The following is a 22,886-nucleotide window of genomic DNA, read 5'->3' as shown; positions in this document are numbered from 1 at the left end:
CATTTTTGGACTTTCCTTACAAACCACGGCAGAGTTTATAGGAAAGTGTAAAGCTGCCTCACTTTTTAATTTTGGCTGATTGCTTTTGGATGGTTTTTGAAACGCCTTGGTCTCTTTCGAACTGCTCAGTCAGTAGGGTACAAACCGGGAGAGGATTTTTTGGAGGACAAGCGTGTTTGTGTTTGGCTGAGTGGCTTTGGGGTGGCAGAGGAGGAGCCGTCATGCCGGCAGCGCGGGCTGTGCCGCAGGCAGCTGCGGAGCGGTGCCCGGGCGGGCAGAGGGGTGCAGTGCCGAAACTCATCACCCGGGTGTTGCCTTGAGGTGTTGCCTCTAAATAGCAGCAAACTGTCTTTGCATGACGGGCTTTTTTTGGTGTTTTACTGAAGGTGAGAGTAGTAGTGCAGTTTGGCTGTAAGAAAACCATCCTCTCCAAGTGTTATTTTTTGAAGGAAATCTGCTCGTTGAGGTTGCTGCTATTCCTCTAAAAATGTGACTTTCCTGAAATGTCGCAGCAATGAGCTTCCTATGAGGTTTTGCTTTAGATCCTTTTCAAAACCATACTGAAGCCACATCAGAAACAGGAAATATTTAAGTGTTGCTCCTCTGTCTCTGGTTCCTTGCTGACTGTTTGGTATTAATCTTAGCAAATGATTTGTTGAAATAGTTCTGAATCTTCAAATGAACTCTGCTGCTATGTAGTAACCCTCCAGGATAATATGTCTTCTTCTGTACAGCGTAATGCATGTTTATCTTAAAAAAAAAAAAAAAGGTGTCGGGAAGGAAAAACCAAATTAATTGGTGTCAGGCAATCACTTCGATGTAGGAGAGTTGGTATAGATGCAGCAATAAAGGACTGGAGCAGCCGCCCAATTCAGCAAGGACTGAACCAGGCCAGAAATGTGGTCATGTCTTATAGGGTTGGCTATAAGAGACACCAGATGTATGGCACATGAAGAGGTGATGTCTATGGCCCAGCCTGTATCCTGGCTTGCTGGGGCCGAGGGAGCTGGGCTGGCTTTGGGAGGGGAGAGGAGGGGACACAGCACAGCTGGCAGCTGCCTGGGGGCATCTACAGAGGTGATGGGGTTGTCTCTTTGCAGCGACAGTGACAAAACATGGGGCAGCAGCCATGGTTTATGGCTTGGGCTGGATGTGGGTAGAAAACCCTTCCACAGGGACACGTCCTTGGAGGGGTGGTGGTCTCCATCCTGGGCTGCCCTCAACTGGCTGCTTACCCGTGGCCCCTGGGCACTGCTGCTCTGGCACCAGGATTCAGTTATAGGGATGAAAATTGCTTTGTTGGTGAGCATCGTAGAAGAATGGGAAGGTCTGGGGAAGGAGCAAGTGCCTGAGCATCGGGTGGGCACCTTACACCCCAGCAGAGCTGGGCGTAGCAAACCCTCTCCCTCCGGAAAGAGGAGCTGGAATTTGGGAGGCTCCAGTGACAGCAAGGGGGGAAGAAAAAAGGCTCATGCCTTACTCCAAATAGCTTGAGAGGCTTCACTGAGCTTTCAATTGCTGCGTTCTTGCCCGTGATCTGGATTGCGTCTGCACGCCAAACACTGATCTTTCGGCAACTGTTATCTGTTTTACACATAAACTGGCTTTCTGTGCCAGTTACAGCTGCCATTTTATTGAAACTTAATTTGAATGTACATAAAACATCATTACATCATTTTCAACATCATAAAGCACGATTACATCATTTTACGATGATAAAACATGAGCATGGGTACAGCAAAGTACAATGGTTTCTGCCTGGGTCAGAGCTACTTGGTTTTGACTCTGGTATAACAGAGATCAGAAACTGAGCATTTTGGCAGATACTGGCATTTACCAGTCCTGATTTTAGTACATTATTGCTTTGCCATGGCCACAGCCCCCAAAGACAAGTGGTTAGGTGATAATTTCTGCTCTTATTACAGAAAAAAAACCCCAAGTCTTTATTCTTCATTTTGCATCTTGGAAAATTTGAAACCACAACCCAAGGATGCCTACAGACTCAAAACACAGGAGGCAAGGGTACAGTTTTAGTAACTGTTTATTTCTTTTAAATTCTGTTTGGTGAGTGCTGAGGCCAAGCTGGTAGTTGCTGGCTGTTCAGGTTGCCTGTAATGCTTAAAACCATTTGACTTCCTTGGGTGTGCGGATCTTGTTTGTTTCACTCCAATCACTTTTTATTCGTAAAACAAGCACAGGCTCAAAAATCCCGTGTTTCATACAGGATTCCTGATTCCAAGGCAGGACCATGTGTAGAGGAGCAGTGAAGGGTGTCTTTTATGTTATTCTGTACCAGAATAGCGTAATAATGTTGGAAATTAGGGCTCTTGAGATTCCAGGCTAGTCTACCATGCTCATTTTCACAAACATATTAGGCGTAGATCTACTCAAGTGAGCAGTCTTTGCCTCTTGCTCTCTAAATATAGAGAGCTGCCATACACATTCATGCATAATATGAATGGTAAAGTGATGAATTCATTAACATTTTGCAGAAATGCCTATTTCCTCTCCTCTGGGTGTGTAAGAAAATAGTATCTGCGTCTTCATGCCTGTAGAGAGGACGGGCTGGATCCTGTCCCCTGCCACCCTCTGCTTCCCTGTTCCATGCAGGGGCCTGGGGTTGGTGGTGACCTGTACGTAAGGAGGAGAGCAAAGCAACCTCCCCGTGTGATATATGCCAGTGAGCATGCAGCTGAGTGCAAACCAAGCACTCAGGATTAATAAGTTCAGGTCACAGAATCACAGAATGGTAGGGATTGGAAGGTCATCCATGGCTGGTAGGTCTTCCTGCAGAGCAGGTGCTGTGCGTCCCTGTGCTCGTGGGCTTTCTGCCCCACCAGGATGGACAGATGTCCCACTGTGGCTGATGGACATCCCGCCGGTGCCACTGCGAGCCCTCCACATCCCACCTGAGCATGTCCCTTGGCAGTGGCTGGTGCTGGAGATCAACGGCCACCTCTTAGTCTAAAATGACTGCCAGTGGGTGGTGTAAATGGACAGTGATTCTGCTGTGTCTGCATTGCACCAGGGAACTCAGGGATGGGAGATACTCACCTCTAAGGTTTGGACCTCAAAGAGCCTTCTCTTCACAAAAATGAGGTAGTGCACACAAAAATAAATAGGAGGTGGACAATCATAGAACAGCATGGCTTGGAAGTGACCTCAAGAGATCATCTGGTCCAGTCTTTTGTGGGAGAGGGAGCCTAGGTGAGATTATCCAGCGCCTTGTCCAATCACATCTGGAAAACTTCCCATGATAGGTACTCTACCACGTCACTGAGGAGGTTGTTCCAGTGAATGATTGTTCTTACTATGAAAATGTCTTTTTATGTCAAGATAAAACCACTCCTGGTGCAACTTGTACCTGTTGCCCCTTGTCTTCTCTATGTAGGTCCTTGTGATGAGAGAGCCTCTGTCCTCTTGGTAACCACCCTTTAAGTACTGGAACACTGTGATGAGATCCCTCCCCAAGGCGTCTCTTCCAGGGAGAGAAGACCTAACTCCTTCAGCCTTTCCTCATAGGGCAGGTTCTCCAGCCCTTTGATCACCCTTGTGGTCCTCATTTGGACCCTCTCCAGTCCGTCTGTGTCTTTCTGCAATTGTGGGGTCAAGACAATGTCATTCCTATCTTAACACTGCTGCGATGCGTTTTGCATGAGCTTGTTAAAACAAGCACCGCCAGAGAAAGCCAGCCCTGAGAGCAGATTTAGGATGAGCCATGTTGCTGGCCAGGGAAGCTTGTTCTTGCTCACTGGTTGTGAAAGGGGCTGGGGGACTCATCCGGCTGTCGATGTCTGTGGGATGCCAGGGCTCAGGCGTGTGGCTCCTGCGCAGTCGGTCTGCCGGACACATTCCCGTAGCTCTCCAGCTACATCCTCTCCTTGCCATGTTAAGAACATCTTAACAAAGTGATTTATAAACTCTCTCCTTTGATAGTGTTGGCGGTATTTTATGCCTCAGCAATTTCCTGTATTGCTGAGCTATTATTCATGAGCGGATTTTGTGGCAAAGCCTTTCACAGACTTTAGCCCAATTGAATGTGTGGCTGGGTCCTCACCTATCCTTCTGTCCTTTTTACCCACTCCCTCTCTCGGTTTTAGGCTGGCTCTCTTGGCTTCATGTCCCAGGGCTGTGCCTTGATTTGTGAGCTTGTCACTGTCAGCTCTTACAAGCCGGGCTGTGCCAGCCTTACTTTCTACCTAGTCTGGGGGCCCCAAAGGCCAAGCTGTGTCGGTACATAAAACAGCAGTGTTGTCTGGGTGGCTGCCTCTCGTTCCTCAGAGCTAATGTGTCGTTTGGGTGGTGAGGGCAGCAGAGGTGGTTGGGTCAGGGCTTCTCAGGCACCTAACTATGCTTAATAAAAGTTCCACCATAAGTCATGGCTTTATATTTTGTCATTCAAGTGGTTTCTTTACTGACATTCCATTTTTCCATCTTGCAGGCTCCACATCTGTTTGTTACAAGCCTACCAGCCCAGTCCAGCTAGTGGAAGACACTGGCTTTCTTTACCAGGATCACCAGTTGTTTGCTGGCAGGCATGAAGTTTCTCCACTAACAGCTGAAGCAATCAGTGCCAAAGAAAAAGCTGGTAAGTAGGTGGCCACACTTCCATACAAACCCACCACGTTTGCTTCCAGGTTTTTTCTGAAGCATAAATTGAGCAGTTGAGAACATTTACAAATAATAGTTATAGTTGAAGGCCAGCTTCTCATCCTTTGTAGAGTCAAAGGGGAGTTGCTTTTGACTTGAGTGTTTTAACCCACCGTCACTTGTCACTTACGCTTGTGGAGGATGCAACGTTTCAGGGGATGGTTGCTCTTCACTGCACCACTGGACCACAGCCCATAGCTTTTTGGCAGTGGAGCGGGACCGCAGGTGCACCATGGTCAGTCCTTTTGGACCTTAAAAATAGGCAACTAAAGTAAATGTCCCAGATATGAGGACAGTAACAGATGACTAGCACAGGGGTAAAAATCTTTCTGGTGTATTATAAAGAGCTGCCTTGATCATGTGGAGTTGGCTTTTTCGCCTTTCATCAGGCTTACCCCAGGCATAGTCTAACAACCCAGACTGAGCTTTCTGGTACATTAGGATGAGCTTTCTGGAATGTTGGGGAGATTTTTAATTTGTGTCTGCAAAAATGGCCAGTATGATGAGGCTTCTTTGCACTGCAGTAACATGAAGAAAGCAGCAAGAGTTTCACGGGCATATAAAGTAGATGGGCACTTGCCTGCTGTGCAGACAGGTGGATGGAGGTGGGTGTGTGTGTGTCTGTGCATCTCGTTGCCTCAAACACCAGCCCAGGGAGCTGAGAGACCCTCTGAAAGCTGTTTGCCAAGCTGCAACCCCCAAAAGTCAGGCTGGCAGACAGATAATGTCATCTCAGGGAAAGCAGGAGATGTGTATCTCATAGAGCAGGCATGGGCTGTTTCACACCTGGGAATCTTCTCTCACAATCATCTTTAAGGCTTTGCCACAGAAATGTTAGTGGAAATGACCTGTTCTCTTAGTTAAGAGTTAAAGGCTTTTCTTCCCCTCTGGCATCTGGGTTGTGTATAAGTTATCCCACAGCATGTGCAGTGACTGATGAAACCTCTGGGAAATACCAGACCTCAAGAGAAAGTTTGCTTTTTAACTGCTTTCAAATGCCAAAAAAGCAAATGTAAGTCCTTCTGATGAACTCCTCTGAGAACTGGAAACAGCAGGAGAGAAAGTTGCCAAGGATGACCTCAAAAAACTGAACTCAAAACAGCACCTCCTTCTTGCCTAGGGGCATGGGAGGACTCTGTCCAGAGCTGTGGGCTTATTCTCACTTTTGTCGACACCAGGATCTTGCAGGAGCACCCCTCTGGGCTCAGGCACTGTTTGGACAGATGTCTGAGACCACTTCTGGGATGGGTGTGGGAGGAGGGCTCCAGGAGGGAGGGATCCCAACACCCCACCTGTGGTTATATGTCATTAGATGCCTGGCTCCAGGCAAGCTCCACTGCCTATATACTGCAAAAATGGCACTATTGCCTCTGGGTAACTTCAGTAGCCTGTGTTAGGGTTGTGTAGCTGATCCGTCTGTGCTCTTTTTAAAATTCTGGTATTACATCTATGACCATAACGCCTGCCTTGTACTCATCCAGCAAAATTACAACACTTAGTATTGACTCCCTTAGAAATAGCATTATTGGCCAGAAGGGAAATTTCAGTTTTAGGGGAAGATACCAGAGCACAGATTACTCTTTAATTACGCTTTTGGGGGCCTTTTTATTTTTAGTGTGATTTCACAGTTTTTCTGTGTCGTATTCTGCAATTTAATGTATTGTGGCAGGCAGCACGCTTAAAAGGGGATTTGACTCACCTGACTTTGGCCATCAAAAATGCAGCATCTCATTTAGTATTGCCATGCAAGCTGCCTCTGTAAGCTGTGCAAGGCATCTCTGGGGGGAAGTCAAACACTGGAACAGGCTTCCTAGAGAGGTGGTTGGTGCCCCAAGCCTGTCAGTGTTTAAGAGGCATTTGGACAATGCCCTTAATAACATGCTTTAACTTGGTCAGCCCTGAATTGGTCAGGCAGTTGGACTAGATGATCGTTGTAGGTCCCTTCCAACTGAAATCCTCTCCTCTCCCATCTCCCCCCTCCCCTCCCCTGTCTCCTCTTCTCTTCTTCTCTCCCTTCCCCTTCCCCTCTCCTCTCTTATCCCTCCATTGACTTGGGAGGGGGTTCAGAGCCGTGGGTATGGAATGCATGGAGTATTATGGAGGGGATGGCTGGGGAGGGGACAGGAATATGATTTTAGGGGTCACTGCAAACAGAATTAGGGATAAGCTGAGGCGGGGGGATGAGCAGGGAGCAGTGCCCTCCATCCTTCTACTGCTTGCAGCTGCATCCCAGGGTGACCCTGGCAGGGCATTGCGTCCTGGGTATGGGGTCACAGGTGTAGGGGTGTGGGAGGGGGAAAAAAGGCGGGGGGACCGGACCTCCCGGGCAGCAGAGCTAATGGCCACCTCTCTCTCTCCCTGCCCAGCCGAGGAGGCCCTCTGCACCCTGCGCCCACCCAGCTGCCGCCGGGTGCCCGAGGTGGAGATGCGAGGGGCGGAGGAGGTGGCAGCCGGCACCGTCCTGCAGCGCCTGATCCAGGAGCGGCTGAGGTATGGCAACCCCAGCGAGAACATGAACCTGCTGGCCATACAGCACCAGGCGACGGGCAGCGCCGGCCCCTCCAACAGCACTGCCAGCACTCTCTCTTCCGCAGAAAACCTCGCGCCCGAAGAGCCGCCAATGGTCCAGCCGTCGGGGCGGCAGGAACCGCAGGGGCAGGAGCACCAGGGGGACGGTGCTGCCATGGAGAAGCAGCCCCGGGCGCCGCAGCCCCCGCACGGCACCGAGGAGCTCCCCACCTATGAGGAGGCCAAGGCGCAGTCGCAGTTTTTCCGAGCCCAGCCGCCGGCCGCCGCCGCGGGATTTTATAGCGCATCCAGCCAGAAGTCCAGGACGGAGGGGAGGCCGACGGTGAACCGGGCCAACAGCGGGCAGGCGCACAAGGACGAGGCGCTGAAGGAGCTGAAGCAGGGCCACGTGCGCTCGCTGAGCGAAAGGATCATGCAGCTCTCGCTGGAGAGGAACGGGGCCAAGCAGCACCCTCCGGCCCCGGCGGGCGGGAAGGGCTTCAAGGCGGCCCCACCGCCCAGCAAGGCCACGGACCCACGAGGCCCACCACCCGAGTACCCCTACAAAGGCAAGGCGGCGGCCCCTGGCAGCAAGGCACAGGAGCATGGGCTCTTCTACGGCGAGCAGCCGGCGCAGGACGTCCTCAAGGCCTCCTATGCCGCCCCCCAGCCCGCCCGGGCGGAGATGGCCCTGGTCCGCTACCAGCCGCCGCCGGAGTATGGGGTCAGCAGGTAATGGCCACCGGGGGTGGGTCTGCTGGGGCGCCTGGTCCTGCCCTTGCTGGAAGATTCATCTTCTGCAGGGCTTGGGTCTTGGGTAGACGTGGTCCCTGTGAGCTTCAGCCTCGGGCACGCGGTGGGGACATCGCGCCCCTGCGGCCAGGACAGCTGGTGGAGGCACCTGCATCTCCAGAAGGGCTATATGAAGTGTATACGCCGCTTATGTCCTACTTAAATCTTCCCAACAGAGCTCACGTGGGACTTTCACGGTGCTGGGCCCCTCGTGCCAGGCCTCCCCGCGAGCACGGGTTTATTCCAAGCGCATTAGAAATAATCCAGAGTGTTCGCTCGCTGTGTGCTGATCCCCATGAGCAGCGCGGTCCTGGCCGGTGCCCGGGCAGGATTGCTGCCTTGAGAGGCGAGCCCGTGTGCCGAGGGCTCCCTTTTGCTTGTTCCTCAAGGCAAGTGTTTCCCCATCTCAGCCCTGTCTCTTTGACCTCCCGGATGGTGTTTTGCTGTATTTGGGACTCTGGAGTTGTCTGGTGTGGATGTGAGTGGTTTTCATGTTGCAAGCTGCCCCCTTTAGGTCTTTACTGACCCCAAAATCCCGGAAGGTTTTGTTGGTGTTGACTTAAGTTGCAGGTGCTTATTTTGCCACAGTGCAGGCACGGAGAAAAGGTGGCACAGCTGACCCAGCTCTTCCTTTCCAAAATTTGTAAGGCACGAAATCAGGGAGCGAATGCTCTTCCTTTCCGTCTTTGCAGAAGTGACAGGTTTTGTGTCAAGACGGGGAGGAACTCGGAGCGTGGCTTTGATGAACATTGCAGGGCAGTTGCAACAGGCAGAGGACCCGCACTGAGCACCGCTGGCCTTCCTCCAGCTACACTTGTGTTTTAATTGCCAGCCCACCACTGTGTGGAGTTTGTGCAGTTTTTTTGGAGGAAGATGATATTTTTAAAAGCTCAGCGAAAATCACTGTTTATGCTAAAAAACAGCTATATGAACTCGAGTGCAGCAGGGTTGAGCTGGGGCCATGCTCTGATGCAGCTATTTGCAGAGCTAACAAACGTCTCTGGCACTAAGCAGATTTATCCCCACAGAAAAGGAGCTGGTTCGGGTTGTTTTATTACTCTTGAAAAATGCTGATTCAGTACTCACAGAGTCTGTTCTGCTGAGTCCGTGTGAGTGCGCAGACCCGGGCAGTCCGTGCACTGCTGCAGCTAACTGGGAACAGCACCGCTGTCGAGTGGGAAACCCTTTGGGATCAGTTTCAAAACCTTGTCCAGATGCCTGATCAGCAAGGTCAATACTGAGAAACCCCTTGATTTCAGTGCAGCTTTCCACACTGGCAGCAAGGGCCAGCCCAAGCCTTATGCCAAGGCACAGCTTGATCACCCCAGGGGAGAAGCCCCTGGTTTGTGATGATGATTACTGCTCATTCTCGTTAAGGCAGCATGGTTTAATCCCCAAATCACAGCGCAGAGGGTTTGCCTGCTACCCCTGTGTGCTGTTTGCTTTGCATGGTGGTGGAGAAATGTCCCTGCTGGCAGGTTGAGGGGCAGTGGGGAACGTGTTGTGCAGCAGAGGACTGGCAGTGCAGCAGAGCAGAGTGGCTGCAGTTTGCAGACTTATTAAAAAATCTCAAGTGGTGTCTTTCTTGCACTTTAGCAAGCCTGAATAGCTTTCTCAAGCTCAGGGCCTGAATAGCTCCTGGTCTGCATATAGCCCTCCTGGCCTTTCCAGGGGTATGTGGGGAGGTTGGCATAGCTGGAGGGCATTTCATCAAAGCTAGGTGTGGTCTAAGGCGTGTGGTGTCTCTTGTGCTTTCTCTAAGGTGGGTCTGGGTCCTGGTGCACAGACAGGGATTTTCAGGTCTCTCTTAGCTCCTTTCACGAGGTGCCTGGATTTTGGAGGATGTTTCCTGCCTACATGTTCCTGCCGGCTACATGTGAGGCAGTGATTAGCACTAGCAGGACATGTGCTCGCTCGCAGACTGTATCTTGTGCTTTTGCTCGCACAGTGCCAGTGGCTGGGGGGACATCTGGCTGCGCAGAAGATGTCAGACAGTGAGCCTCGTGGTCTCAGCAAAGCAGTGGTGTTCATTCTCGTCTTGGGCCAGGTAATGCTGGCATTACCTGTACTTGTTCTTCATTGATGTGAATTGGTTTGGTTTCTTCTCCTGTGCTATATCCCAGTTTATAAGTGGCCTCACAGGCTGCAGGATCCCTCTGTGGCCCTGCTACCTGGGAATATTTGGGTGACAAAAGGCTGTGGGAAGTGGCAGCAATCCCAGTGTGCTCGTCACTTGCCGTTTCTCGGTCTGCAGCAGTGGTGCTGCAGAACATCCCTGCCGCGTCTCGGGCTGCGTCGCAGGGTGGGCTCGCCCAGGTCTGGAATGAGCGTAGTTAAAATGCAGTTCTATAAAATGGCCTCTGGCCCAGATATTCCTCTCTATGGAGAGGGTAAAGGCAGGTTACCTGTGCGGAGACATCAGCCCCATCTCTGCTAGAGGACTTGTCTGGGCAGCAGCCCCCGAGTGCTGCTGGAGGAGAGCTCGGGGGCTGTTACACTGCTGGGTTGCTCCCAAGCACAAACCTGCTCGTGCCTCCAGTGTTGCTCACTGCTTCCCCCATTACCTGGGCACTGGGGAGGCTCACAGCCAGCTGTCTGGCTGGGGTGAAGGACCTTGATAAGAGAGGTCAAGGACTACCCAGTTTCATAAGATTAGTGGAAGAGTAGGATTTGGAGAGGCTGGGTTTTTTTTTTTTTCCTGTTAGAGGAGCAAGCGAGGTGAGAAATTGCAGCTTTCATCTCACCAAGAGGGCCTGGGAAAGAACCTAATGGAAACAGAGTTTTGCCTCTGGTCAGATGGGAATCTCATATATCCCAGCATCTCTTTCCCTCTGTCCTGGCCATATCTGTTCTCCAGCCCATCCATCCTGGCATCCTCAGGACAGGGACTGTGCAAAGGGCTTCTGCCTTCCAGGAAAGAGAGGGGAGAAGCACAGAGCTGCCTCGGTCCAGAGGAAGCACGCACAGATAGCAGGGATGGAAAAGACCTGTAGGGTCACCAATCCCCCACTTCCCTCCACTAAGTCTTCGTGTGATGAGGGAAATGGGGCTGGAAACCCACAAATGCTGGCAGGGAGCTGTTGCAGAAGGTGGGATAACTGCAGCTTCTGCTGGACTTGCTTTTTTGGTTTGGCTCTTTTTTGCATGTCGCTGCTTTTAAAGGGAACATTGCCTTTATAATCACCGTGGTGAAGTCTCACAACTTTATTGTAAATCTCAAGGTATTTGGTATTATTCTGAAGATGATCTAGAGTCGTAAGATGCTGTGGTAATCTCAGTGTTTATATAAATTAGGCTTAGTCACCACTGCTTTATGGACATTACAGTTGCAGAGCTCGAAGCCTGAAGATTAAAAGGCAAAAAAACCCATACCTAGAAGGCAAATAAAAATGAACCAATATTTATTCTTGTTTTAAAGTATCAGTATTTTTAAGCCAGTTGCATGACGCTTGGAGCCATGACTCACGACTTCTGAATGCTTTAAGTTGGCCAAGTGTAACAGTCTTTAGAAAACCTGTCCTTTCCTAGATGGGCAGCTGTTCCTGAATGGAGTCTTCGCTGACTTTTCTTAGGTGCATGTTCAGAGTCAGAGCTTGTCAGGTAAAAGAGCTTTGACATAGTCAAAGTTATTATTTTGCACAATGCTGTGGATTAATTCCAGTTTATGAAACATTCAGTCCTGGTGACTATAAAACTCTCTGTCTGGAGAATCCATCACGGCCTTTACAGACTTGTTCCACTAGCTAATTGCCATCTCTGGCACAGATCTGCATCTTAGTTTTAGCCTGCGATTTCTGGTTACCAGTTGGGATTTTGCAATATCTTTGTCAGATACAGTGAGGAGCCCTGTGCTTTTGGTCCTTTAATGCACTTAACAGATGGAACCCTGTAATTATTTCACTGTTGTCAACTCCCCTTTTTTCACTGTGGAAAGCCAACCTGGACGCCATTGCAGTACCAGCCAAAAAAAAGGCTAATCAGATATAATACCACCTCTGCAATGCGACTCAATGTTCCTCATTTATGTAGCTCATTAACGCTTGCCATTTCAGACAGTTGCACCCCAGGAGCTCCCCATCCAGCTTGTTATCTGGTCAGGCATGTGAGGGTAGTCACAGCCCAGAGTAGGATTTCTCGCCCTTTTGCTGTAGCTTGTGTTTATTCCTGGGGAGATGAACTTGGACCTGCTCAAGTCCGTATTGTTTCTCCCTGCCCCGCTTAAGCAGTGATCCAGATCACTCAATGCAATGAATCCTCTTCATTGCTCCCAGTGGCCCTTGTCAGATCCTGGTATCTTTTATCCGGAATGATTTTTGTCTCTACACTGCTAATAAATAGCGTTTATAATGCACATGAAGCACTAGACTGCAAACACCACTGCTTGGTGAGAGGACTTCATTCGTGGCTACATGCAGAAGTCAATCATGCAGGCACCTTTTAATTCTGATTTAATCCAGGCATTCTAAAAGGTGGCATGCAACTGAAGAATAAATCTGGTCTGTTTTTAAAGATATCCCATTTTTTTATGTGCCTCATAAAATTCCATCCTGCCTGGATGTAGAAGCCTATATTTAACTGCAAGATTAGTCTGTGGCTTCTCCAGTTATTTGTGTATTAACCACCCCACCACATTACGGCTGTTTTCTGACAACATGTTGATATTTACTCATTCAACCACATGTCTGTGGCTGCTGAGGGGACAACAAGGAGCTCCTTTTCCTTCCTGAGACCCCCCAGGCTGGGGGGTGTGCTGGCGGTGGGGCTGAGCCCAGGGAAGTCTGGATTTGAGCCCAGGGGCGTCTGGCCCAAGCTGAGTTCTGCTGATGTTTCCCTGCGAGGACAGCCCAGGCACAAGCGTGAGCTTTGTATCCACTCCTTTGGATCTAATCTGCCTCTCATTAAAATAAATGAAAGAGAAACGAAGCTGTTCCCACAGCTTGGGTGGTGCCCATGTCATTTCTCTTTACCCTTCTTTGTTGTTATCCGGGTTGGTTCCTCTAGGAGCACAGAGGTTGAGGAAGGCACCTTTTCCCCTCCTGAAAATCAGCTGGGCTTTAGAAGAAGTATCTGTTCTGAGTGTGGATCCCTGTGAAGAAATACGTCTTGTCCCTCTCTTAACTGCAGAGGATATCTTTAATATGGTGTGTGTCTTTTCGGATGACAATTTTGCCCTGCAAATCTTCATGCAATCATCCCCCGAAGAAGCCAGGCCAAGTCTTCCCAGCACTAACAAACATTAACAAAATAGTGAGTTCTGGAGATGCGAGTCCAAGTCTGCAGAATGGTTTTGAAATAAAACTTTGTGTTTACAAGGTGCTGCAACTGTTGCTGATTCTGTAAGCCAGAGGATACCACAGGGACTACGTCTTGGCTATTGAAAATCTTATCCCATTTCTGGCTTTATTGGCATTTAATAATGGGTATATATATCTCTGTTTCCTTGCACCATGACCATCAGACTGGGCTTACAGACTCTTCCAAGATCCTGTCTTTTTCCCATACAGTGACAACACTGATTCCTCTGTGTTATCCACAGCTACAAAGAACAGCATTTGAAGTCTGCTTCGTGACTGCAGAAATCATAGTTGAAGTCAGATAGAACCCTGGGTCTGAGGTTAGTAGCCAGACTCAATGGGCAGAAATAAGCACCTTTCACGCACTTTTTACTCACGTTATAAGGTGAAAGCCTAAGGCAGCTTTCAAGATCTGCACCCCAAAAACACCTCTTTCTATTTGCTGACTCAGCTGAAGCATCCACAGTTGGCGTGTGAAGTTGTGAGATGAAGTCCCTTGGGAGAGTCTTGTAGAGATGAAGTAGGCCAGTCTACCAGGGAGGCAAAGGAAGGCAGAGCATTTGGAGAAAGAGGAGCTCAATAGGTTAAAGGAGGCTGTTTTAATTATGAATGTAAATGCCATGGTATGTCGGAAACAAAGTTCTTCCTCCACTGGCCACTCTTCATCCCTACGTACAGGAGAGCTTCATTGTACCCGTAGCAGGGCAGAGATGGGCTTTTCTTTCCAGAACATTTACAAGAATGTTTATTTCATTGCTTCCTAATACTGCCCTGCTTTATCAAGCAATAGCTCTTCTGTATTTACAATTTCCTAGTGGTCAATGGCAAGTGGACTTTATCATTAATTGTCGTTTCAGGGTTTCTTATTCCTACATATGGCTACTAATTCCCCCCCAGATTCCTCTCTGTTGGTCATTCTTGCTCCCAGGCATTCCAGTGTAAGAGGTGTGTGAAGCCCATGCCTAAATCTGGGGGCTTGGGTGGCCTTGCTGAATTCTGAGGAATTTTTCGTGAAAGTGAAGTCCATGGTCAAGTGTTTTGCTGAAGACACTGTATTGCAAGCTATATATAGTAAGCTATTATGTATATTGCAAGCTATACATCACTTAGAAGAGAGAGTGCAGTCTGGTGACCCTTGAAGAGTAGCCCTTGAAAGGCTCACTGCCTGCCTAGTACTCTATATTCTAAAAGATGGTTTCCCTAGTTTTTTCTTCTTTTTTTTCTTCTTTACAATGCATTGCAGAAGTATATAAGAGCCCTGCTTCTACAATAATGTCCACAAAAATATGTTTTCAATAGAAAGGTAGCTGAAGTGCTGCAGAGATATCCAAAACTCATATTGTTCCACAGTTTCATGCTTTTAAGGACAATTTTTGATAAAAATGTGTTTAGCTGGAAGATTTTAACCTGCTCTAATGCAGAGTAGGATCAACATTTAAAATGCAGTAGAAGCATTTTGAGAATGTTATTCTTTACTAAGCCTGAGGGAGCTCAGGATAATCCTGATTGCTTCATTTCTTTGGAGCTTTATGTGGGAGGTTGGATGTGAACTAAGCTGATATTATAACTCTCCTGTTTCCACAAATGTTGATTTGTTAATGTGAATTCCTGTGTTGATTTTATTGCATATACACTCAGAGATTTTGCAGTTGGTAAAGTCAGAATTAAATAGGGACAGATTAAACAAGTAAAAGGAAAGTCAGAAATATGTTAATTATGTTGAACAGCCACGTTTCGAAACGTATAATGTTGATTGTGCCGGTTCAGTTTCCAAGCTGGAAAACACTTTGGAGACTCTCTCCTGTGGCCCTGGCGGTCGAGACTCTGGTGCCCAGCTGCTGCTACAAGTGTAAATCTTTAATAGCTCAATAAGTGGTTTGCAGTTCAGGAAAATGGAGATCCCAGGGATCTCTCCCCCTTTGTAAAGCTGGATAGACTGATGTGCCTGTGAAAAACTTAAATTGATGGGAGGTTGAGATTTGCCTAAAGTACGGTGTCAGGAGTTCCTGCAAGCATTTAAAGCATGTATCTACTGCTTCATTATGAAAAGGAAAATTGCTGTATCTCCACTGGTTTAGATTCAAAGATCAATTTTATTATATTGCTTTAAACTGTTTCTGTAAAGAAGTGAGAAAATCTGTACCTGTAGCAAATCTGTGTCTTTATAGTCATATAGCTGTGTCCAGCTGGGTTTTTACTTGCATAAAATCAGCTGTGGCCTTTATTTTGGTAAAGACAAAGAAACGTGGATGTCAAAATGATGGGACCAGACTCCTTTCAGTGGTGCCCAATGATAGGATGGGAGGCAACGGGCACAGGCTGAAGCACAGGAGGTTCTATCTGAATATGAGGAGAAACTTCTTTACTGTGAGGGTGCCAGAGCCCTGGAACAGGCTGCCCAGAGAGGTTGTGGAGTCTCCTTCTCTGGAGACATTCAAACCCACCTGGACACATTCCTGTGTGATCTGCTCTGGTGAACCTGCTTTAGCAGGTGGGTTGGACTGGGTGATCTCCGGAAGTTCCTTCCAACCCCAACCATTCTGTGAAACTCACGCTTAGTTGAATTAATTGTCATGGTAAAACATGCAAGCGCAGACTGTCTGCAGCGCTGAGGAGGTGCCACACACTTGGCTGTATTTGCACACACTGTGGATCATCTTTTGCATCATGGGTGACATCCCTTGCTCATGACATTCTTTCTTGTTCAGATTTTTGAGCAAAAAAATATTCCAGTCCCATGACAGGTGCAGGGTCCCTCTCTGGGTTTTACATGCTGGAGCACCAGAAGGAAAGGGGCACTGTGAAGATGGTATGAGAGCTGTGCCCATGGTGGGCTGTCCTTACAATTTGCAGAGCAACTTGGCACAGGGCTCACTGGTTCGCATGGCCTTGGGTCACCGGGCACTGCTAGGAGATGTGGTTTTGGTCTCAGGAGGGTAAAACAAGCTCCTCAGGTCAGTGTGGCCCCCCAGGCATCCTGCCATGAGGTCCCAGCAGCAGACAGAAGTGGTGAGGGCGAAGAGGCAGTGAACTCCGAAGGCACATGAGGAGGAGCAGCATCTTAACCCAGTCCCAGTGTCCAGGAGCTCTGGGGCCACCTTGGGCCCACCGCTTTGGAGGGATTTCAGGGGAGGTTGTGACATGCTTCCTTTTGCAGCTCTGGGCTTTGCTGAGCACCATCTGAAGGCCACAGTGCAGATACACCAGCCAGAAGGTCAGCTTAGGGGTGCACACTCCTTCTCTTTCTGATGACAAAAGCAGGAGAGCAAGGCAGTCTCACATCCTGAATCAACATGATGTGCTCCTCACTGGGATGTCCCCCATCCTGCTAAGGCACTGCAGCAAATCACTGCGGTCAGTACAGAAGAAAGAGCTGCTGTAGCATCCTCTGCTCTGGTGGGGTGGGATGGATTTTAGCTCCAGTTAGCACAGCATTTGGTGAGGGGTGTTTCTGCGTGGCTGCTGTAGTTTTCTTTCTCCCACTTCTCCCAGCCGTTGCGTTGCCGCTGTGGCGCACGCTGCCGCATGGGACGGGTGAGCGGGGCCAGAGCAGAGTTTTCACCAGCAACAACGGATAAAACTTTGTCATGTTTCTTAAGAAACGGTAAGATCATGGAACAGATCCTCCTGAAAGCTGTGCTGAAACATTTGGAAGACAGGGAGGTGATTAGAGATAGCGAACATGGGTTCACCAAGGGCAAATAGTGCCTGACTATTCCAAAGGCCTTCTATGATGCAGCAACTGCATTAGTAGATGAGGGAAGAGCTACCTAGATTTCTGTAAGGCCTCTGATAGAGACCATGACAACATTCTTACCTCTTAATTGGAGAGAGATGGGTTTGATGGATGGACTGTTAGATGGATAGGACTTGGCTGGATGGCTGCATCCAAAGAGTTACAGTCAATGGTTCAGTGTCCCTGTAGAAGCCAGTGGCAAGTAGTGTCCCTCAAGGGTCCATACTGGGACCAGTACTATTTAATATCTTCATGAATGACATAGATAGTGGGATCAAGTGCACCCTCAGCAAGTTTGTGGATGACACCAAGCTGAATGGTGCAGCTGATTTGCTTGAGGGACAGGATGCCATTCAGAGGGACCTGGACAGGCTTGAAAAGTGGACCCATGTGAACCTCATGAGGTTCAACAAGGCCAAGTGCAAGGCCCTGCACCTGGGTCAGGGCAACCCTGGTATCCATACAGGCTGGGGGATGAAGGGATTGAGAGCAGCCCTGCTGAGAAGGACTTGGGGGTACTGGTGGATGAAAGGTTGGACATGAGCCGGCAATGTGCATTTGCAGCCCAGAAGGCCAATTGTATCTTGGGCTGCATCAGAAGGAGCGTGGGCAGCAGGTGGAGGGAGGTGATTCTGCCCCTCTGCTCCGCTCTGGTGAGACCCCACCTGGAGTCCTGTGTCCAGCTCTGGAGCCCTCAGTGCAGGAGAGACATGGACCTGTTGGAGAGGGGCCAGAGGAGCCACAGAAATGATCAGAGGCTGGAACAGCTCTGCTGGGAGGACAGGCTGACAGAGTTGGGGTTGTTCAGCCTGGAGAACAGAAGGCTCCGGAGAGACCTTGTTGTGCTCTTCTGGTACTTAAAAGGGGCTTATGAGAAAGAGAGACTTTTTAGCAGGGTCTGTGGTGATAGGACAAGGGACAACAGTTTTAAACTAAAAGGTGGTAGATTTAGATTCAGTGTATGGAAGAAATTCTTCACTATGAGGGTTGGTGAAACACTGGAATGGGCTGCCCAGAGATGTGGTAGATGCCCCATCCCTGGAAGTGTTCAAGGTCAGGTTGGATGGGGTTTTGAGCAACCTGGTCTAGTGGAAAGAGTCCCTGCTCATGGCAGGGGGTTGGACCAGATGGGCTTTGAAAGTCCCTTCTAACCTCAAGTGTTCCATGATTCATATGAATTATTTTATGTTTCATTGGCCAGATGTGAAGTGTCATACAACACCTCCCTGCCTCACTGTCCTTTGGGAAGTGTCATCCACTTTCTGCAGATGTTTAGCTCCTTAGTCATTAGCCTGTACCTCTGCCAGAGAAGTAACGTGCCAGGGCTGAGAGCAAACCCTTCTGGCCCTGGGAGCTCTCCTGTCCTCCTGAGCTGCCTCCATGGGTGTTTTAATTTACGTGGGGAGACACAGCCTGAGGGGGACCAGGGTGGGTTCAGCACAGGCTTTCCCAGTGCTGGCTGCAGAAAGCTTGGCCAGGACCTTCCTCTCAAGGACGCAGCCTGGACCAGGGTCTGTGCTGCCAGGCGGGTTCGCAGTGTCCTCACATTTGGGAATGGGCTCATCACTGGTGTTCATTCCATCTCAACACCTTTCCATGCATGGTGGATGCACTGGGCAAAGCACAAGAGCCAGGATGGGAATGTGGGGCTGTCCATTCACTGCATTTGGGGGGCCCTGGGGCCCCATTTGCTTTCCCTCTAGTTTGTACAGAAGATACAGCTGAATTGCTGGCTTGGTGGGAGCAAGCTTGTCAGAGCAGTTTTCATCTTGTTCTGCTGCAGCTGAAGGCAGTGATGGCTTATTATCAGTAGAATTAGGCCAACACTGAGAGCTTTTGAAAACCCCACTTTGAGAAGCTGTGTAGGTGCTGAAGACAACAGTAATCATGTTTATTATGTATTTATATAGCACAAAATCATCTGTCTAAAAAACAGGCTTCGTGGATCTTTGAGGCCAGCTGGGGTAAATACATCTGTTTGTTAGGTCTCCTGCCTCATGTAGGGTACAGAAATAAAGGCAACAATAGCTACAGCAAGCCTAACAGCTTGTGGTTAAGCTAAAGTGATTGCAGACTTCAGGTGGGGTCTGGCAGCCACCTTATTTTCCAGCCAAACTGGGCTCTGACAGGGATGTCCTGCATAGTCTGGGTTGAGTCTCTTAGACAAGCGTAGTGTAGAAATGTCACAATTTAGGCATCCGGGCTGAGGAGTGGCTTGGGTTGTGCACAGCCGGGCTCTGCGTGGGGCCGCTCACCCTGGCTGAGGCTCCGAGCTGGCCTGGCCAGCTCTCCGGACTGCCTGTGCGGTGAATGGAGGGGTGGGAATGGGTCCTGTGCAGATAAGCTTTGAGCTGCTCCCTGCCAGAATTCCCCCTTTTGAAACAGGGACAGTCTCCCTTCTTGCGCTTGCAGGGCTGAAACGCAAGACAGAAGCGAGGGACTCTGCTCCTGCCTGGCCACCAGCCACAGGATTACCCTCACCACTAAGATGTTCTCCTGGGTTATCCTCCAGCAAACTGTGACTGGGCTGGATTAAAGAGCCACCCGCTGTCAGAAAGCCTAGCCCACAAGCAAGTCTACCGCCAGTGTGTTCCTTATCCTTCCCCAACACAAGCCTGGTGGGTGATGGATGCCGGTAGTCAGGGGGTAACACAATGAGGTCTCGCGCTGGACGATGGCTTTGGTGGCTCGCTCTGGTTGACCTGGGCTGTGCTTCCAGCAGCTCCACAGCAGCCATTCCCTTTGCCACTTGCTAAAGCCGCTCGGGGACACTGCTTGGCTCACATCGCTTCCTTTCAGCTCTCAATTCGGCCGATCAGCCGGTCTCGCTCCAGGCAGGGAGCAGTGTTCGAGGGGGGAGTAATGCATCCCTTGTGTTTCCTTCGAGCCCGCTGGCTTATGCTTCTCAGCAGTGGGGTTTGTGGCAAGAGGGGCAGGGAGAGGCTGGCTCGCTGATGAAATGTTAGCTGCGCACCTAAGTAAAAATTACGTTTTCGACTCAATGCTTCCTTTATCCGTTCATGCCAAATGTATACATCACTGTCAAGAGCAGGCGAGGAGACAATTTACCCGGTCCCTGCTGTGATTGTTGGTATTTAGGAGTGACTAAGGATCAGAATCATGACCGTACAGTTATAACCCTATTAATAAACTGTGCAGTCATTAGGTGAAAGCTCCTGGGTGCGTTTCGAGGATGTGCGGCTCTAACACCTCCCCTGTGTGCTTCCCTGCAGCCGACAATGCCAGCCGCCCTTCCCACCGCCGGCCCAGCAGCACAGCCCCATGTCCTCGCAGGCTGCCGCTGGCCCTCTGCTCCCGGGTGCTTTGCCACCGCTGCCGGCCCCCGCCGCTGCCCAGCCGCTGACACCGACACCGCCGGGCCAGCAGCTGACACCCGACGCCTTCGCCATCGTGGAGCGGGCGCAGCAGATGGTGGAGATGCTCTCTGAGGAGAACCACGTGCTGCGGCAGGAGCTGGAGGGCTACTATGAGAAGGCGGACAAGCTGCAGAAGGTATGTGGAGGGATGTTTGGCACCTGGGCAGGGCAACTGTCTTGGTACTTCTGCATTTGGGCCCCCCAAACCGTTCTGCATAGTCATGTCACTGCAGTGGGGATGTACCAGTGGCCATCTCTAACCATTTCCTCTCCATGGTGGTCTCCCAGAAGTGTAATCCTGTGCCTTGAGGCCCATGGGCTTCTCTTTGTCTAGGGAAAAATGGGTCAGCTCATCACATGTCCCTCAGTTGGGGATTTTCCCCTTCCATCCTTCCATGCTGGCCTTCCTGGAGCTTTCTGTGGAAGTCTCCCATGGGCTGAGTCTGCTCCTGGGGCAGCAGGGTCCCGCACCATCTGTATGGGCAGCAGAAGCATTTGAAGAGCACGGCCACATCGGTCCTGAACAGTCTTGTCCACCACAATATGCTTGCATGGTGCTCCGCACTCTTGGAGTTGTAACAGCCATCAGTGGGGTTGCCTGTTGTGTGGACTTGCATTAGTTTGGTTGTCTCAGAGGCTTTCAGTGACTGCTCGATGGCTTTCTAAGAGCTGATGTTAGATAACCACCTTTGAACATGTGGGTTCAAAAAGCACTGCCCCTTATCTGAAAGAACCATTTGGTAAAGATTTTGCTCAAAGACTCTTTTGCAAAGAGATCCTGTACCCTCTTTTCTGTATGCAACTGAAGTGCTTTCAGTGGAGAAGGACAATGTCTCCTGCACTGCCCAGGGTGATAAGATGAAAGGTCAAATCAAACAAAATAGAAGTTGCTTAAAAATGAGAGTTCACTGAAGGCAACGCAGAAATGCTCCCCACATCTGCTGGCTCTGGGTCCCAAGGGCCCAGACCAAATGAGTTATTCAGGTTCCTACACTGCTCTTTCATTTGTGTCTTCCCACTGCTTATACACAAATGGGCTTAGGCTGGAGGTCTTTTCTCTCTGAATTTAGGACTCTCTATAGGAGCTCAACTTCTGTGCTGTGTGGGATCAGGGTGTTCTTGGAGACACCCTTCACAGGAGGAGAGGTAGCTCTGAGGGACCGTGTCCCAGCCTCAGCTTTGGCAAAATGTCTGAGACCAGAAAGTTCAAACAGGTTAGAAAAAAAGACCTGTTGTTTTGTAGCTACTGTCATCTTTGAAGCCTCCTCCTCTGCAACCAGATGAGTTGAGTTTATTCACAGAATTTCCTACACTTAGTTGAGAATTTTTTGCAGCAACATTAACTTTTTGTGAAGATGTCTGCAAAGATTTTAACACTGACTTCCCTGTGGCCTTCAGGGGCAAGAAGAAATATTCTAGCTGTTAATTTTACAAAAGCCACATTGTTCAGTAAAAGGTATTTGAGTGCGATGGCCTAAAAATGTTCCGATTTCCTTTTACACTCTTGGAAACGGCTCTTTCTTTATCTTGGATGCCCCGCGGGTCGATTGCATCAGGCACCAACAGAAAGGTATTCAAGCATGGCCTGAAGTCTCACTTCAGTCAATGGAGCATGGACTGAGTCCCATTGACTTTGGGGAGTGTAAGCGGAGTGTTAAAGTGAAACGCATGCTCAAGTGCATTCTTTCTTCAGGAAAATGGCCTGAACCAAAGCCTTAACACACAGTATCCCTCCCGTGCTGTTCTGTCTGTGTTAGAACACAAGGACAGGGCAGGTCCTCCTCTGTTCCCACAGTTTCAGCTAAACATCATTGCTGAAAATGTAACAGTGAGTTAATTACATACTTGGGTGTGAAAACTCTTCCCTCTAGTTGGAATTGAAGGGTCATGAGGAGTACTTCTTGTTTGGCCATGCATAACAAGTTTATTCTACGTAGGGCCACCCTCCCATTCACTTTTATTGATTACAGAATAGGAGAAGAAATTAGAGAAAAATCAGCTTGATGTGGAGGGCTGCCTGGGTGTTCATACACGCAGATCAGCCCTGAGGGTTGTCAGATTCTCAGTCGTGTCTGAACAGACTTTTTGCAGAGAGGTACAAGGTGGTGATTAATCCCTCTGCTGATTGACGAGTTGTCTGGTTTTCTTACCTTAAAAGAATTGGGGAGGAAGAGGGATTGTAGACATTTTATTTTGAGCTCCTTTTGCAAAAGCAAAGCATTACTTCATATTTATTTAGTTATTTATTCTTTTTAGATGGTGGTACCTTGCTGAAGTTTAATTGCCAGGCTGGGCTGGCTCTTCCCCTTGCCCAGTGAATGAGTCGTTTGAGTGTGTTGGCTCCAGGAGCTACCAGGTAGAGAAGAAGCTGAACTGTTTTTTCGTAGAGTCATAGAGAAGGGGAAGGAAGTTCCAGAGCCACTGAGAAACACCAACACAATTTATCGCTGTTCTTCTGCTCTCAATTTTGTTCAGTACTGATGGAGGTTCTTTCTTTTCCTGCAGCAAGTCTTTGCCTCCAGGGATGCA

At 49.3% G+C, this 22,886-nt stretch overlaps 1 protein-coding gene across 3 annotated transcripts in view; it reads left to right on the top strand.

Annotated features, from left to right (window-relative positions):
• The window catches only part of AMOTL1 (angiomotin like 1), a 70,419-nt gene that overhangs the window by 20,073 nt on the left and 27,460 nt on the right, over positions 1–22,886 (top strand). For 2 of the 3 annotated variants that reach the window (XM_065630940.1, XM_065630949.1), the window contains 3 exons: positions 4,442–4,588; positions 7,017–7,890; positions 20,214–20,493. In XM_065630940.1, the coding sequence (XP_065487012.1) occupies positions 4,442–4,588; positions 7,017–7,890; positions 20,214–20,493 (1,301 nt within the window). Of the gene's footprint in view, positions 1–4,441; positions 4,589–7,016; positions 7,891–20,213; positions 20,494–22,886 lie in introns of those variants that run through there. The other variant, XM_065630958.1, reaches the window with a different exon arrangement.

The sequence above is a fragment of the Caloenas nicobarica genome, chromosome 1, assembly GCF_036013445.1.
Source record: "Caloenas nicobarica isolate bCalNic1 chromosome 1, bCalNic1.hap1, whole genome shotgun sequence".
Classification (NCBI taxonomy): domain Eukaryota; kingdom Metazoa; phylum Chordata; class Aves; order Columbiformes; family Columbidae; genus Caloenas; species Caloenas nicobarica.
Note: the sequence above shows the minus strand (reverse complement) of the source record. Positions and strands in the feature narration are given on the sequence as shown.